The sequence below is a fragment of the Brassica napus genome, chromosome A3 (genome assembly GCF_020379485.1).
Source record: "Brassica napus cultivar Da-Ae chromosome A3, Da-Ae, whole genome shotgun sequence".
NCBI classification, from domain to species: domain Eukaryota; kingdom Viridiplantae; phylum Streptophyta; class Magnoliopsida; order Brassicales; family Brassicaceae; genus Brassica; species Brassica napus.
Window position 1 is genome coordinate 25,346,030 of NC_063436.1, and position 17,708 is coordinate 25,363,737.

The window sequence follows — 17,708 nt, forward strand, 5'->3', positions numbered from 1 at the left end:
TTTCAATATACCGACAAAAGAAGTCTGTCGAGAATGTAAAGCAAAACCGACAAATCATTTCGGTCGAAATTTAGAAATATCCCCGATAAATTCCTTCCGTCGTTATTTTTATAAATCCTAACAGATTTGGACTGTCGGGAATGTATTTTAATATAAAATAAATTAGATAATTGTAAAATAAATTATAAAATGTAAAATGAAAGGATATTTAAGAATTTATAAACATTAGTATTTACAATTCAAATTATACATAAAAGTTATAAAAAAATTATATAACAACAACTAGAAGTGGGTCTTAACAAAAAAATACATGTGTCCACACTCCTTTAAGTGCGAGTTCGCCCTAAAGGTTTTCTCTATGACGTTCTTCCCTAGGTGGCCTTCTCCATGGATTTCCTCTTCAGTTTCAGTCCAGTTCTCCAGTCTCCAACCCTCTGAAGCAGCTCTCCTCTCCCATGGCTCCGATGGTGATTGTGTTTCGTCCATCGTCACTTCGGCCGTCGTTTCCTCCGTTGCAACTCCGCCCTCTTCCAGATCCGCCGATGTGGCTGCCTTTTCAGGTGCCGTTCGAAGCTCTCTCTCCGCAGCCGTGTTCGTCTTTTCTAGCGCAAGCTCTCTCTCTGCCAGAACCATCAGATCTGCCGCTCTGCTCGTCTTTTCCGGTGCCGTTCGAAGCTCTCTCCTCGCCAGAACCACCAGATTGTCCCGACTATTCATTCCGCCTCATTGTTCACTTTCTTACCCATATCTCAACTCTGAAGCCCCCATCCAGGATGGGGACAAAGAATGGTGGTGGTGGTGGTCTCTCGGTGTCTGCTAACAACACGTCTTTCCCAGACGGGCTCCTTTCTCATGTGGTATACATGTTCCTATTTGGGTGTGTCGATGACACTTCCTTTGCCTACGGGCTCCATTCTCCTGTGATATACAGGTCTCTATTTGGTTGTGTCGACTGGCATTCAATCAGTTCTAGTTTCAACCTCCTTACCAATCGTCCTTGTAAGGTCCTTCATGCTCATCTTAGCTCTTTATTTTCCACTTATTCTGCTACTGTAGAATGGGTTTTGACAGCTATTTGTATGGGTGATGTTGGAATTGAGGTTCATGATTGTGATATACCGATGGGCTTAGTCTCATTTGGTTCTACCTTTGCGACCTCTAGTAGCATTTATATCGCCTTTGGCTCGAGCTTCTGTGGTATGCAGTTCTCTTACGGGTTCTGTTCTGGATGTTGGTGTTGTGTTTGTGTATCTCTCTTCTTGGTGGCAGATAGAAGAGAAGCTCATTGTCATCTTTATCCCGATGAATATGGATGTGGCGGGTTATGATTTCTCGTTTGTCCCTTGTTTGAATCAGTCTTATTTCCTAAGATTTCTTCCTATATGGAGTGAATTGGATGAACAAGTTTCGTTGGTATTGCAAGGATCTTCCTCCCATCGAATGCTCTTCTCTGCGTATGGTGCAGTATGTGTGATCCTACGGATTACACTAGATGCGGTCTTTGAAAAAGCTTATGATGTTGTGGTGATACGATTTCATATGGCTCTTTCTTGTGATTTGTATCGCCATTCTATCTCTTAGACTATCCACAATGGGCATGTTGAATCAAATATTTAACTGTTGAACAGCTACATTGAGGCTGTTGAAAAACTAAAAAAAAATGATGTGGATTCAACATAGTTGAATTTATTCAACATGTTGAAAGAGCAAAAAGTGGATCCCACAAAACTATCTTACTCAATACAGACCACACAAACTAGAAAAAGTTGTCGAACTGATTTATTATTTTTTTGTTTAGAATGTAGAATGAAAAAATTGTTACACGTGGTATTACATTATTTGTTGTCTTGATTTTTTGCTGGAGACAAACTAGTATTACATTATTTGTAGTATTGAAATAAGTGTTGAATAACTACGTGGAAGAGAGAGAAGATGATGTGGAGTAGTAAAAAGAGAAAAATAGGGTGTTGAATCTATCCAACCATTGTATATAGTCTTATGTTGTTGTTGTTGTTGTTTGTTGGGCTGTCAATAGCCTAATTGTATCCTCTTTTGTTGGAGTGTAAACATATTTAAGATTAATGCAAGTTTAGTTTGATCAAAAAAAAAAATACATGTAAAGAACATGTGAGATGACAGAAGTAGCTGGTATTCTAGATAACTCATTGTATATTACAAAACAAACCAGTATTATACCAATTATCCAGCAATTTAAGTGTTTCTTTGTGTTGAGTCTAGTTTTAGTTTTCCATATTGTAAAAATAATTTATACACATTTTTAATAAAGAAAAATCCTACACATGTGGGTTATGTATTGTTTAAACTCATCTCATATATATATATGAAATCATCTACTGGTAATGTAGCCAATCCAGGAAAAACTTTTTAAATTTTATATTTCACTCTCATTGTCGTTTAATTGGTAAAGAAATATAATCATTTTTTTTCATTTCCTGAAATCAAGTACTTAAATGGATAGTTCCACGAAACTATTTAATTATTAGAAATCTGATCATACCGATAGTAATTGATGAATGATGTATAAAAACTGTTTTTGTGTTGGATTCTAGTGATTGTATAATTCAAGTCAGAAAATGTCAAAAGGATAAGGAACATGATTATAGCAAAACATTAAGATCCGTGATTGGTGGATTAACAACAAGTTAACAAATTTAGAAAATCGCATATTATCTTCTTGTCCCCAAACATATCTGACGTTTTACTTGCCTTCTTGCTATTTTGCTGTTCGTATTTTTGTCTTTCAATAGTTACAGTGTTGATTCTGATATTATGATATTGAAGAGAAAAAAGAAAGGGAGCGCTTTCTGTGAACTGAAGCATGTTACGCAGATCGCACGGGATGTGCCGACTGCCGACCAAACCCCCACTTAATGTCTCTCCTACACTACACATGCTTGTTAAAGCTAGATGGGTAATCTAAAACCAATTGGTCATAAGTGGATTAGTCCATCTTTCTTTATACTAAGAAGGATCCCTTTCAACTATCGATATGGGATAATTTGTGTCTAATACGCCTACTCGAAATGATGGTTTTTTAAGAGTCAATCTCGGAATGTTCGGACAAGGATCAATGAACCAACTTTGGGCCAGATCGATGTAGATCGGAGTGGACTGTTTGGAACAGAATATGATACCATGTTAAGCTAGATGAGCTTCCAACCTAAAATCAATTGGTGATAAGTGGATTGACTCATCTCTTTTATATATTACTAAGGATCCCTTCCAACTACCGATGTAGGACACTTAGTGTCTAATAATGCTTGACTTTTTTCTTCTTCATCCTCTGCTCTTTACTTTTTGTTATTTTAGAATATAAAAATTTGACATGAAGTAGTTAAACATCTCTAAAAGTTTTTTGTTTGATCTCCACTCTGAGATATATCTTTAAATATGGCCGTTTATGTTATTCATTATTATTTTTACATAGATAGATCGAGTTCTCGTATCAAAACCCATATAATCTAAATTGGACTAAGACTTAATTAGAGCATCTCCAATGTACACCTCTATAATTTCCTCTAAAATAGAGATTTCTATTATAGAGGTGAAAATGTTCCAATATATGTCTCTATAATAGAGTTTCTCTATTTTAGAGAAAAATATAGAGAAAAGTTACTTTTTGCCTCTATATTTAGAGGTGAAAATAACATATCTCTATATTTTCCCCTATAAATAGAGAAACTCTATTATAGAGAGATACATTAGAGCATTTTCACCTCTATAATAGAGTTTTTCTATTTTATGGGAAAATATAGAGATATAAATAAGGATGGGTTAGAGATGATCTTAGTGCATGTACGTAGACTGATAAACGCACCCATATGTGCATGTACACTAAACGACATATTGAACACTTAGATGATAAAATAAATGAGTTTTTGATAAAAAGAAAAGAAAAATTTAATATGATAACCATTTTTAATTTATTTTCACAAGAATAATCTTCAATGAATAAAATAGCTAAAATAAGTTTTATTAAAAAGTAAAAATTAATTTTTATCCTAAAGTTAACTAATTTAAATTTATTGTTTAGGGTTATGGGGTGGAGTTTTAGGATAGGGTTTCAATTTTTTTTTTTAAATTAATATTAAGATTTTCAAAATAAAAAAAATTATTTTGATCATTTTTTTAGAGTTATTTTGTAATAAAAACTTAAAATGACTTATTTGAGAGAATTACCCAAAAAAGAGTATATTAACAATAAACTCAAACGGGTCCTCTAGATGCAATTTACAACGGCATAGTTTTCACGCACTTGCGTAAGCCAGCATAAAAGTTTTGACCAACTAGTGTTGTATCATGGTGTTAAAGAAAACAAGTGAACCTATAAGACATGGGTTATTTACTTTCGAATTCAAAAATATACTTTGATATTTCAAATGGGCGAAATTAAATACGAATAGTTTGATATTTCAAATGGGAGAAATACGAAGAAAAATTGACCTCTCTGATGTCACCATGCTGATGATTGCATCACTGCCACCATGCTGATGTTTGTATAAACATTCTAGACTTTATCATACAACGAACTTGCGACAAAATAATACAGAAACTTCTTGGTCAGCGCCTAAATTGCATATTACCGTTCAACAGTTTGGATTTGACTTTTTTTTTTTTTTTTTGCTAAAATTTGACTTTGAAAAGCCTTTGTGCATTTTCTTAGAGTGACCTTCAATAAGTTGACGGTATGACTTTTCAGTAGTGATTGACACCATACAAAAAGTTCTGGTCGCCAAAAACATAAGCGTAACCGGTAATTTGTTATGCTACTTGAGTACTAACCAGCACCGGTTTATAGGAACGGTTCAGAGCCTTTCCATACGTAATGTTTTTGTTTTCGTTTTCACAGTGCGATACGATACAATCGTGATAGCATGTAATTTTTTATTCAACCATTTGACAAATATTCTTGAGCTAAGAGTTTGTTCTTAAATCTAATTGTACTTATATGACATTCGTTACAATGAAGCTTTCAAAAAAATGACAATGGCCTAAAATATACTATAATTTTACAAGAAAAAAAATCAAAATATTATTAGTATTTAGTATTAGTGACATGTTAAATTTGGAAAACTATACATCAAATTAATAGTATGTAACACGTGTACACATGCAAGCACGCAGAAACACCCCAGAGGCTATATATAGAGGCTCTATTCCCACAACCTTATACTCAGTCTTCTTCTTCATCTTGAACTGTAACACAATACAGAGAGTGAGAGAGACAAATAGCAAACCAAAGTTTCAAACCCATTTCTGAATCGCAGTTCTAGTAATAATTTCTCCAAAAGGTTTCATTTTTGTTTTTTTGGGTCTCAGTTTTCTCAACCATGAAGAGACTCCAAGGTTTCAAGATCTTTAAATGGATCCTCCGAAGTAGAAGAATCCAAACCGGGAAACGCCAATGCCTAACCGGAATTCTCAACCCGGTTTCAAGAATCTGCTGTTTAGCACGGTGTCTACGTCGTGGAGCCAGTAGACTGTGCGGAGGAAAGAAAACGGTTCAGACACGGTTGGGTAACGACCCGGAGTCGCTGGGTGTTCCCAAAGGTCATTTAGTGGTACACGTAGGAGAATCAGGCGATGATACACGGCGCGTGGTGGTTCCGGTGTTTTACTTTAACCATCCTCTATTCGGGGAGTTGCTGGAACAGGCGGAGCGGGTTTACGGGTTTGACCAACCGGGTCAGATTACGATACCATGTAGGGTATCGGATTTTGAGCAGGTTCAGATGAAGATCGCTGCATGGGATCATTGCCGACGTAAGTGGAGTTTCAAGATTCTATAGGGTTGACTTACTAAAACTTAAATTAGCTTTTTTATATTTCCTGAGAATAAAGTCAAATGTCAAACAGAGAGATGGGGAACTTTTCCTTACAAGGGAGTTCGTATGATTAGTCCAGTGTCCAATAGATGTACAAATATTAAGAAAAGTGTCGTTCGGATCTGGATTATGTACCATATTTAGTAGAATGAACAAAGAATAAAATTTCTAAAGTTATTTTATTCAAAAATGGAGAAAACCGATTGTTGCCAAAAGCATAGAATGTGATATATTAATTTGATTCTAATTGCATCTGCTGGGGTAGCTCAGTTGGTTAGAGCGTGTGGCTGTTAACCACAAGGTCGGAGGTTCGACCCCTCCCTCTAGCGAAATCTACTTTTGTTGATTAACTAACTAACCTTTTTGGCTTTTTTCCCAACATCTAAACCAGAGATAATATACCCACCAACTACCAAGAATGATCCTGATACGAACACTCCCTCAAATTGTTACAATCATTTTACGTGTTTTGAACCTGCTCGTTTCTTCAAATGCAAAGAACTTTACTTTTTTTTTTATCTGATCTAGGTTATTAATTCTTTTTTTTTTGGTGTGGCATGTTCATGGGAAATCCATTTAACTTTTCACATAAATATTATTTCAATATAATTAAGACTTTTTTATATTTTTCGAGAAAAAATGTCGAAAAACGCTAAACTTATAAAACAAATTGAATCAAACAAACTCCAAACTTTCAAGTAAACAATTTAAACTTTAATTTTAGCAATAATTTATTTTAGTTTTTCTATTATGTTAATTAGATGCAAAAAAATTCAATCATTCAATTATGTTAATTTTTTGTGTGTATTCTAAACGCTTTAACCAATAGAAAATGAGAATAAAATAGAAAAAAAAAATAATCTGTTAATTTAGAATTTTATTTTAGACCAAACTTGTTAGCCATATGTGATATTTAATTTGTAGGCCTATTCAAGACAAACATTTCATTAAAAGTAAATTTAAAGATTTAATCTAAATATTTGTTTATAATTAATGTAAACGAATTTGCTATGTGATCAAAATGGTGGACCATTAGTTAAAAATATATATACTATTTTTATTGATGTCAAAAAGTTACGAATGATCCAATGATCCGGTGACTCATAGAGCAATCCGGTTCCTGTTTGGACCAGGTTAAAATCATTGAGAAAATAAAAAAAAAAACATCACCAAAATAAATATCAGAATCATTTAGGAAGAAAACTTAAACTGTTTAACAATAGAAAAACTGTTGTCCATTAAATTTGAAGAACTTACAAACATTTTAATTTTAAGGGCTAAATGTGGTTGGTAAAACCCATAATTTGAACGACGATATTTGATCTACAACTATGTGGCCACTGAACATATTTCGAAACAATATGAAATTCCAAACTGTGTTTTGGCAAGTATACCTGCCCCATTGGTCCTTTTACCAAAAACAATTTACAATTTATTGGTGTGACAACTGGTTCAACCCAGGAAAGGATTGTGATGTGGATGCACATTTGGAAACTCCTCCACATCCTTAATTTAATTGATGAAAATCATGCCGTCTTTGAAAATAATAGTTGCTCAGTTTCTTAAAATTTGTTATTTCAACATATTTTCTGCTTGTTTGGTAAAAAAAAATGCATTTTATATTTATTATACAAAATAAGTATTTTAGAATTTCAATGTAAATTATATTTATTTTCAATTTAATATTAACTGCAAACTGCATTGATCTTATAAATAATTTTATATATCTTAAATACTAAATCACATAGGTATAATTGATAAAAACATAAATGCTTTTTAATCATTTTTAATACTTTTTAATATATTTTTTAATATATATGTAAAATGTCAAAATGACAATTTAAAAAAAAAAAAGAGTATAAAAACGAAATATATGACATATGGTCAATGGTTGGAAAAACCAAACTAAAATAGGAGCCACAACTCTAAGTTAAGATAATTTAATCCTTAAACCCTGATAGTAGTGAATCTTAACTTCGTATTCGTCCAAATTAATTCAGAAGTGGACTTGGTTGGGTGTTTTTTCTCTAACAATATAAATACTACTCCTTCAGTTTCATTAAGATAGAAGTTTTAGAAAAAAAAATGTTTCATAAAAATATATTTTTATGTTTTCTATACAAAAATTACAAATTTCAATAAAATTAATTGAATTTATTGAAAGATTATTGGTTTAAAAACATTGAAATTTGATAATTTGAGGAAACGATGCATAATTAATTTGTAAAACGTTTGGGTCTTACAAATTGAGTTAACAATTTTTTTGATCTGGCTAAACTGATTCCAAGATAAAAGTAAATAAAAAACATCAAAGAAATTTAAACGGATCAACAAATTCAACTCAAGAAGTAAGTCCACACACTACTTCAATGGCAAATAATTTTATACGTTGGGTGTAGAAGAGATAACTAAGCTGAAATCCTCCCATGGATCCAGTGGGGTCTTTAGAAAGCTCGAAATATCCTGATCTTTGAGAACAGGGCAGTTTCGGCATCTACTGTATTACATATCGCCTTGTCTGGAGCAAGGGAATGGCAGATGGTTCATGATACTATACCGGTTAAACCGCACACCTCCACTATTACTGGAAACCAACCGATCTTTCCACCTAATCTTACTCTTGTTAACTCTGATGCGTCTTGGTTTCAAGAATCCTCCGCTGCAGGGTTCGGTTGGGTACTAGAAGAATCACAGCGAGGTATACTCATCGAGGGATCTACCCATTCCGACTTTGTCTCCTCCCCCTTTGTGGCTGAAGCTTTAGCCTTAAGGGAAGCCATGGTTGCAGTACAGCACTCTCCTAACGTCCGGATGCGATCCGACAATCTCAAGTTCATTAAAACTATCAACTCGAAGTCTTTTCCTATGGAACTTTACGGAGTTCTCAAGGATATCAAGTATCTATCCTTATCTTTCGATTTCATCTTTTTCTCTCATGTTCAGAGATCTTGTAATGTTCTAGCAGAGAAACGCTCTCCTCTTTGCCACCCCACTCTGTATTAAACTTTATGAATGAAGTGTTTGTTGTCCAAAAAACTAAGAGCATCAGTTTTAGTTGAAGATATATTTCAGTGAGTTTTTTATCAGTAGAAAAAGTTTTAGCAAAAGGATAGTGGACGAGATGAGATTTTAAATGAAAATTTATATACAAAATTTGAAAGACTCTTCATGAGAACGCTCAACTTTGTATAAAATAATTATATATTTTCATACTGTCAAATTTAACTAGATATTAAGTTATAGTATTAAATTATTATTGTATTAATTAATTATTCAATGCTCTAAAACCAGCAAGTTATTGAGGTTTCTGCTTGAGGTTATAATAAACTAACTTTTCGAGGGAGTTTTTAATAAACTAACTTTTCGAGGGAGTTTTTAATAAACTAACTTTTCGAGGGAGTAATCTTTTAAAAAAAGCACGCAAAATGATGAATATGATTTTTTTTTTATTAATTTGTACACTAATATTAATTCTCTTAAGGTTACAAAGTACGCATACTGAAATATACTGTAAAGAGTTTACCAAAAAATATATATATATATACTGTAAAGAGAAGATAAAATTTACAAACATAAGCAGGAGAGGACATAGTGTCTCAAACTCTTGGAAGTTTGATTCTAACCTTAAGTTGGACCCTAATTGGAAAAAGTAAAAACGACATTCATTACGACTTCTTGGTCTTTGGGGTTGGAAATATCAAATATGAGAATAATTATACATTATACAAACCAGATCTAGTTGTTTTTTTGGTCAAAACAAACCAGATATAGTTTAAATTATATTTTATTGACTTTGACAAACCCTATGTACACCCTACCATAATTATAATTATAATACTTGAAACCATGGTGCCCCTTGCTGCTTTACATGGATTTCTTCGCTACTATTTGTATACGTGTATATATACGTATAATGTACATATATTTATATGAACATGATTAATGCTTGTGGGTTGTTCTCATCCGTAAGAGTTTCAATATGTCACGGTGAAGAGTCAAAACCCAAAATCATGAACACCAAAGTCTTGGCAGTAATCAAGAAACATCAAATCCTTGCCGCCGACCCTTTCCGGTGACCAAATCGGAAAGTCTGCTCTGGCGCCGGGAATATTATCTTCATTATATAATGTTCCACCAACACCATAATAATTACTACAACTCCTCGAAGCATCAGCTTTAGCAGTGTCGTCCGACCATAAGTAACTAAACAATTCTTCATCGTTAGTAATGTTACTAAGTAGTTGATTTTCATTGTTAATGGAACTGTTTTGACCAGTAGCAGTGCTGCTGCTTTCGTCTTCTGTAGTCGTGCTATTAGTCTGTACGTTTTTGGGGCTTCTGCTCTTTGGTTCCATTAAGATATTATCTGAAGTTGAAGAACTACTATTGGGATTATCAGTGTTATTAGGTTCTTGGTTGAGAGGTTGATGAGTCACAGGGTCGATTCCCATCTTAACAAGTTTTTTCTTGATGTGAGTATTCCAATGGTTTTTTATTTCGTTATCTGTTCTTCCGGGTAACCTTGAAGCTATCTTAGACCACCTATAATACACCAACGATTTAAAATAAATATTAATCACAAGAATCATATATATTAGGAAGTGTTGGTGGAGAGGTCCAAATCTTGGAATATAAAAACAAGAAATTGATGAAATAAATTAACTATCTTCCGAAGAGAAAGACGTTACTTTGTCTTGAAGTTTATTTCATAGAAATATAAATGTAAATGGAAAGTTTAATTCCCTATATGATTCTACTATTTGACAATCTTATTTGGAACTGTCTAAATTTTTATTTGGCAAAATATACACAACCCACAACATGTTGGATAATTTAAATATACATGCAAATTAACTTCATAAATTTTCCCTACTATACACTATCCCAACCAATGTTTATCTTAGGTCTCTAGTTTTTGTTTTAAAACATAAGATTTTAAATCTAACACAGATGTAAACCTGTAAAGCTTCGCGTAAGAATTATGTGGAATTAGTATATAATTAGTATTTAGGTTTACTTGTTGCCGAGATGAGCATGTAGATCGATGACAAGTTGTTCCTCATCGTGAGAGAGAAGGCCTCTCTTCAAGTCAGGCCGGAGGTAGTTGGTCCACCGGAGGCGGCAGCTTTTCCCACAGCGGCGGAGACCGGCCAGCTTTGGCAAAGCACGCCAGCAACAATGGCCGTTGGTGAGTATGAAGTTTATGAGCTTCTTGTCTTCCTCCGTTGTCCATGGCCCTTTCTTCACCTCTAACTTGTCACAGCATGGCTGCCTCCCCATTAAATATTATTGCGTATAAATATGTTTGATTGCATATATGTTCGAAGGGATTGTGAAGTAATAGAGAGTTGGGAGAGGGAAGAGAGGTGCGAAGATTAAAGGTATTGAGGATGGAAAATCTCTTGCAAGATATGTCAAAAGCTTACCAAAGCTCACCCACCTATATATAACCTTATAACCACACATTTTCCCAAAATTGTTAATAAATAAATTAATAACTTTGCATTTGCATATATAAGAGTTTTCATTAACCCTATTAATTCTAGAACATAACAAAAAAAATTAGTGTCATCATGACAAAAAAAACTTTAGAAAATATAAGAGATGTGGTTAGAAACGTTAAAATGATGTTAAAAATATGGTGCGTTAGCCAGGTTCACATTGGAAGTTTTGGGGGTGCGTGATTTATATACCCTAGCATGCAAAATAACGTATAATTTGTTAAAAGGAATTATACTATGTTAAAACACGTAAAAATGAATGATTAAATTTATTTTTGATTGCATATACAGTATATATATATATTAGTGGTTTGAAAATCACACGTGATAGTCGAAAATCAATATATTAACATATCAATATATAATATATGCATGTTAAAAATGGAAAGTAAGCAAAGGTTTCTTTATACAAGCGATAATGTTGTCTTGATATTTCTTTATAGTCACTAAAAAGAACCACCAAAATATTTATTACCGTCTCTTTTTCAGAAAAAAAAGAAAGAAAAAGAATTGGAATCTGTTTAGAATTTATGATGTAACGTATCGTATATATATACCATTCTTCACTTCTTCATAGTTTTTTTTTTTTTTGATCAAACACTTCTTCATAGTTAATAATAGAAAAAATAAAGGAGTATATGGTCTAAATAAGTATCATGCATGTGCTTCGCACGTATATACGGTATGCAGTTATTCAAGAAGACTATGAAATCTTTGTTATTCGATTTCTTATGGTCTATTGTTACGATGTGTATCGTCAATTTATCTTTTGTTTAGCAATGTTTCAGTCTAGTGGCTTTGATGTATTCTCCTTGTGAAGTTGAACTATTTTAAATTTCTAATGAAAGTTTGGTTTGAACAAAAAAAAAGAGTCTGAATAAGAGTACGTATCATGCATGTGCTTCATATGTACATATAGATAATATTTAAGGTACATATATAACATATGTATCATGATGGGGAAAGTTCAACAGTTAGAGAGGAACTTTTGTATCTTATTTTATCTATGATTTTATATATTATCATACATATGTAGGCAATTGTTCATTTAAATTTTATATCGTAGTGTTCATTTTTAAATACACAATTGATCAACTGCGAGTCAATTATCTAAAATGAGTTTCCTATATTAACAAGATTAATCTAGTAAATAATGATTAAGGTAAAGAAATATATTTAGTCTTACTTTGTTAAATCTGTCGCAGAGGCTCAGAGAAAGGAGTCCTGGGGATGTTGCGTTTGGTTGGTGAAAATGACTTCTGAACTAATACGAAAGGATAGGGTGCGTGCCTATGTACGCAATCACACGTGCGACTCATACATTTGGACACGAATACTTGTTCAATATCAAATAAATTAATCTAAATGTATTTTGTATTTACCATAAATTTTAATAGCTAAAACTAGTAACCACATTTGTCCAAAAAGAAAAAATTAGTATCCATGAAGTTTATATTAGTTGACAAATTATGCATAGTCAAGTGAACTTTTAGGAACTAAATTTAGTGGCATTTGTAATTGTATATAAGTTTTATTTCTCAAAATTACCATAAGATATTAATAAATTAAAGCCAAATTTAATATTTTATGTTTTTATAAAAGTTATATTTAGTTAAAATATTTGTATTTGATCATTCGACTATTTATTGTTCCAAAATTCATTTGCAATACCTATTGATCATATAAGAATTTGTCCATGGTTTAATTTTTAGGATATCATATAATTCGTTTGATCCAGTTTTGATATGGTAAATTAGAACAGATCTAGAGATACGGAAAAATACTGTAAAATATCAGATAATCTTCTACAAAAAGGATATGCTAGTATATAATATTTTGAAATACTGTTATAAAATGATGAAACATGTGTAGTATCACTAGTATGCCAAAATAAGAGTTGTGACCAACTTTTAAATGAATATTAATTTATTTTCTTAAACCTGAAATGAGTTTTTGCAAACAGAGTTTGTTGACTATGCTTCTAATGGATTCATATAACCAATTCCATAATTTACATTGTTAGTTCATTTAAAACCTGTTTATGTTCATATGGTATAAAACCAGAAGAGTGTATTTTTCTGTTCTTTGTCAAAGTTCAATTCAACCAAAAAGTTAGTAATTAATGCTTTACAGTTCTTTTCTTTGGTTCAGATTTTGCTGATTTGTGTTTAGAACTACGGCTCAAAATAATATTTAAATACAATAATTTTCCTAATTAGATTTGTCCACACCAAATACATATATGTTGCCACGAAAATCTTCGCTGCCCTGTGAGTGTGAGTCAGTAAAAACTAGACTCACGAAAGTATAATTCACTAAGTAATGCACATAAATTACTGTCGTATCAAATTAATAAAGATAAAAATAAAACGTCGGTTAAAGCATATGCCGAAATCCCCCTGTTCCATAATAGTATGTTTTAAAAGATGTTGTTTCAAAATAGATGAAGTTTTGATATATTTGTATTATTTTTAACTTTACTGAAAACTGTATAACCTATTAGATTTTGCAATCATTTTTTAATTAGTTGAATGATTTTTAAATTATATTTGTAAAGTTATTTTTTGGGAAAAAGTATATTTCTTAATTTTTGTGCAATGAGTCATATATATATTTATATTATATATAACATCAATTTGATAAAAAAAAATACATATCAGTATTACTATTTAGTGTAATAACAAAATTAAAGAATAAAAGCAAACCAACTTGATTTTTCCTTTTCTCACCAATCATTGTTATTCATAAAACGAATCATTGTTATTCATAAAAAAATGCTCTGGGATAGTATATTAATTCTTTTTTTGTCAAACGAGTATTAATTCCTTTTTAAACTCAATACGTCAACACAAAACAAAAAGTGACATTTCAACACCTTAGGTATCGAGACTTCAGAGATAGAAGTTTGGTGCACAAAAAAAAAGGGTATCGAGACTTCCGCTCCCCCACTTTCTTCTATTTTCTCTACAACTCTCATGTACTGTACTAATTATTAATTAAGATATAAGACTCTTAATCATCGCTTCTTTCCTTAATCAAAAGTCTTAAGTCATACTTTTGCTTTAATCCCATTTTCAAGTTACCACTTGCGTAACTTACGAGTAATGCCATCGTCATTCATAATATATTAATATATTATGCAAGCATATATAAGGGATGTGAATATAAAAACTGACATTTTTTTGGTAAAATGTTAAATAATATTATCAATTTTTAATTTTTTTGACAAACATTACAAAAAATAACTAGTAGTAAAAAAAAACCATCAACAAAACACGAAAACAATTACAAACAACATAAAAAAAATCCGAGCATGAGCAGCACAATGCAAGCAATTAACAAGATTAATAACGGGACGGGCTCGAACCAAGCAACTCGGGAACTAGATGAGTAGTCGAGTGGTTGCCGCGAGCTATCGAGAGAAGGGCGTCCTCAAACCTTGAATACTACAATTCTTACAGCTTTCAACCGGTATACAGAACGCTTCCAAGCGAAGAATCCAAACACGAACTCAAAGCAAGAGAGGTAAAAAAGACCACCGGCTGTACGAGGAAAAGCTAAAAACTGACGATGCCGTCATTCAACGATTTGCACCAGAGATTACCGTCTCTTTTGCATTCCACCATATACATCCACCTAACAGTGACCGTATAGAGAAGAAAAATCGGTACCGGACAACCTAGAGGAGACAGAACCATAACCGGAGCTGGTTTTTTTTTTTAACGAAAACAACACTTTACATGTTTCATAGCATTATTAGAACAGAAGCCACTTTGGTAAAACCAGTTATTAAAAAGGGAAGAATTGAGCAAATAATATCCTTTCTCACTGCATGGTTCGCGTGACATATTTGCATACTCGAATTAATATTTCTATCTTTTCACCAATTGTTGTTGTTTGGACTAAAAATCACCAAAGACGAAACCTAAAAATACAAAATTGAGTGATATAAGGGTTAAATCTTCCAGTGGGCTTGTTGGATCTTGCACCGCGACGATCATATATCTGTAAGGCCCAAAATATTTATGTAATAAAATTGAGGCCATGACAGATTTCATTCTCTGCAATTAAGCCCAGACCCGTCATTTTGATTGAACGAAAAAACGTAGCTGCTTCTGTCTCACACTTCAACAACAAACGAACAAAGTATACGACGAATTCGTTGCCGGAGAAGATACGTCGTTCATTTTTGTTTCTGTCTTATATTTGTTGGATTGTTTGAGGCTTTGTGTAAGATCTATCTTAAGGTTCTGTTTTCCTAGTCATGACTTTTTGATGATGGCATCAGGTATGAATACAGTGATTTTGTTAGGAGTTTCTTGGATTGGGCATGTAATGTACTTGTTTGATCTTATTTTTGAATGTAATACGGATTAGCTTTAGGGCATTTCCATCTCTACTCTATTTTTTCTTCTAAAATAGAATAAAAGTAAATATAGAGTAAGAAATGCTTCAACCCAACTATATATTTCACTTCATAATAGAATTTATTCCATAAATAGATTTATTCTATAAATAGAGTAATCAATTTTTTGTTTGTTCATCATTTCATTATAGAGTGGAAAACGAAGTAGGGTTGAAATAATTTTATTCTATTTTCACTTTTACTCCATTTTAGAGAAAAAAATAGAGTTTTACATTGGAGATGCTCTTAACCATTACATATCTAGTTTGGACTCTATTTACAAAATAAACAGTTATATCGAACTTGATTGGTTGCATTCTTTGTTTTGACGTTTTCTCTGTATTTTTTACATTTAACTTTGTTATCAACAGCTGTTATTTAAATGATTTTTTCTTTTCAAACGTTGAACGAAGATATAACATTTTCAATATATAAATTTATTTTAATGTAAAATATTTAGAAACAATCAGTCTTACATTGAATTTAAATGGTGATATCATAGCAAATGATGTTTAAGGTTCTTAGGGCACCTGCAATGGTAGACCTGGAGAGCTCGATTTATAATGTTAAATTTTAATTATTTTATTAGTATTTTTTCTTTTTCGTTCAATTAAAAAAAATTAAAAACAAACCAATCGTGGGCCGCCATGTATCGTGGGGTTCACGACACAGTAACGAAAAGCAACTAGGATCAATCTTTATGTTAGGATTTTTCGGATTGATCCTTACAAAATTTGTACCCTACACCAATGTTTTAATATTTCTTTTTTATGGATTCGAGTTAAGGATTCTTTGTTGCACATGCTTTTAGAAGACATTGGTCGCATATTAGTTCTTTGAAGAAGTTCACTTAAAAATTGAATGTTTTGGACCTTTGAAAAATTATAAAGGAAGTTACTGATTTGATCTTTTTAATTAATTTATAATAAAAATGTTAGAATTAGTGAAGGTCTTGCACCGTTTTGGATTTAATATAGTTCTTATGTTGAACTAATATTGAGCTAGATGCAGTGGACTAGCCTCCAGTTTAAAAGCATTGCTAACCCAAATCTAACTTTTTCTTAAAAACAGAGTAATTTATTATAAAGAAATTTTTGTTCTAATACTATAATTATATAATGGAAGTACTTTACTGTATAGAAGAATATAGATGAATATTATTTTTTACTCTATATTTAGAGTAAACATATTTATTTTTTATAAAAAATAATCTTAAAAAAATAGAATGGGATTAACGATGATTTAAAATAGAATGGGATTAACAAGTAACCGATGCAGAAAATAATCAAAATATTGATAAAAATGCTGAAAAAGTAGTTCATATTATTGAAAAGTTTTGTCATTTTCCTTTTAACGCATCCCCTATATATTAAAGGAGAAGCACTTTTAAAAGTTTCCTTATAAGTTAAAAGGCAAAGTGTATGACGTGGCTTCATGAGAAGCTTTTATTTAAAAAAATGCATATGTGTCGCTTGGAGAATGTTTGTCAAAAACACAAAGAATTTAATGTAAACATTACATTCCTTAAAAATCTAGACACATCTCAAGGCAATATTTTTTCTTCAGTTTCTTTTCGACGTAAGAACTAAAGTTCTCTTCTCGACATTATCATCTTCATCATTTAACTATATTCATAGAGACGAGAGGTGTTGGTGCTCGAACAGTACCTGAGAGAAGATATAAACAGGCTAAGACAAGAAATCGAGGTTCGTGATAGAGCTTCCAGTACTCACGAGAGCTTCGAAGTTATACCAAGACAATAAATCGAGGTTCTTCATAGGCTAAGACAAAATATACTCACGAGCTTCTATTTATTCTAAGTGGCTTCAAGCATAATGTGTCCAGTACTGACAAGCTTCTTTTTATTCTACGTGGCTTGAACCATAATGTTTCGAGTTATCACAACTCGGTTATGTTGCAAAAGAGTGCAGAAGATATACACAGTGTAAGACAGGA

The 17,708-nt window shown here is 32.1% G+C and overlaps 2 protein-coding genes and 1 non-coding gene across 3 annotated transcripts; 2 read left to right on the forward strand and 1 right to left on the reverse strand.

Moving 5' to 3' along the window:
* Nucleotides 1–4,751: 4,751 nt before the first annotated feature.
* Nucleotides 4,752–6,045, forward strand: LOC106444502 (auxin-responsive protein SAUR32-like). Its single transcript, XM_013885975.3, has one exon. The coding sequence runs from the start codon at nucleotides 5,352–5,354 to the stop codon at nucleotides 5,808–5,810; it is 459 nt and encodes a 152-aa protein (XP_013741429.2). The 5' UTR covers nucleotides 4,752–5,351; the 3' UTR covers nucleotides 5,811–6,045.
* A 56-nt stretch (nucleotides 6,046–6,101) lies between these two features.
* TRNAN-GUU lies at nucleotides 6,102–6,175 on the forward strand. Its single transcript has one exon. It is a non-coding gene; the product is annotated as a tRNA-Asn (tRNA).
* A 3,439-nt stretch (nucleotides 6,176–9,614) lies between these two features.
* LOC125589951 (MYB-like transcription factor ODO1) lies at nucleotides 9,615–11,390 on the reverse strand. Its single transcript, XM_048762667.1, has 2 exons — nucleotides 10,864–11,390; nucleotides 9,615–10,388 (listed from the first exon to the last, which is right to left on the reverse strand). The coding sequence occupies exons 1-2, from the start codon at nucleotides 11,124–11,126 to the stop codon at nucleotides 9,842–9,844; spliced, it is 810 nt and encodes a 269-aa protein (XP_048618624.1). The 5' UTR covers nucleotides 11,127–11,390; the 3' UTR covers nucleotides 9,615–9,841.
* Between the last annotated feature and the right edge of the window lie 6,318 nt (nucleotides 11,391–17,708).

What these genes read in the sequence shown, in the direction of transcription:
- LOC106444502 (XM_013885975.3), top strand. Translation starts at nt 5,352, where the DNA reads ATGAAGAGACTCCAAGGTTTCAAGATCTTTAAATGGATCCTCCGAAGT.
- LOC125589951 (XM_048762667.1), bottom strand. Translation starts at nt 11,126, where the DNA reads ATGGGGAGGCAGCCATGCTGTGACAAGTTAGAGGTGAAGAAAGGGCCA. An exon ending in CATGCTCATCTCGGCAACAA is followed by an intron (nt 10,389 to 10,863) that starts GTAAACCTAAAT and finishes GGTGTATTATAG; the next exon opens with GTGGTCTAAGATAGCTTCAA.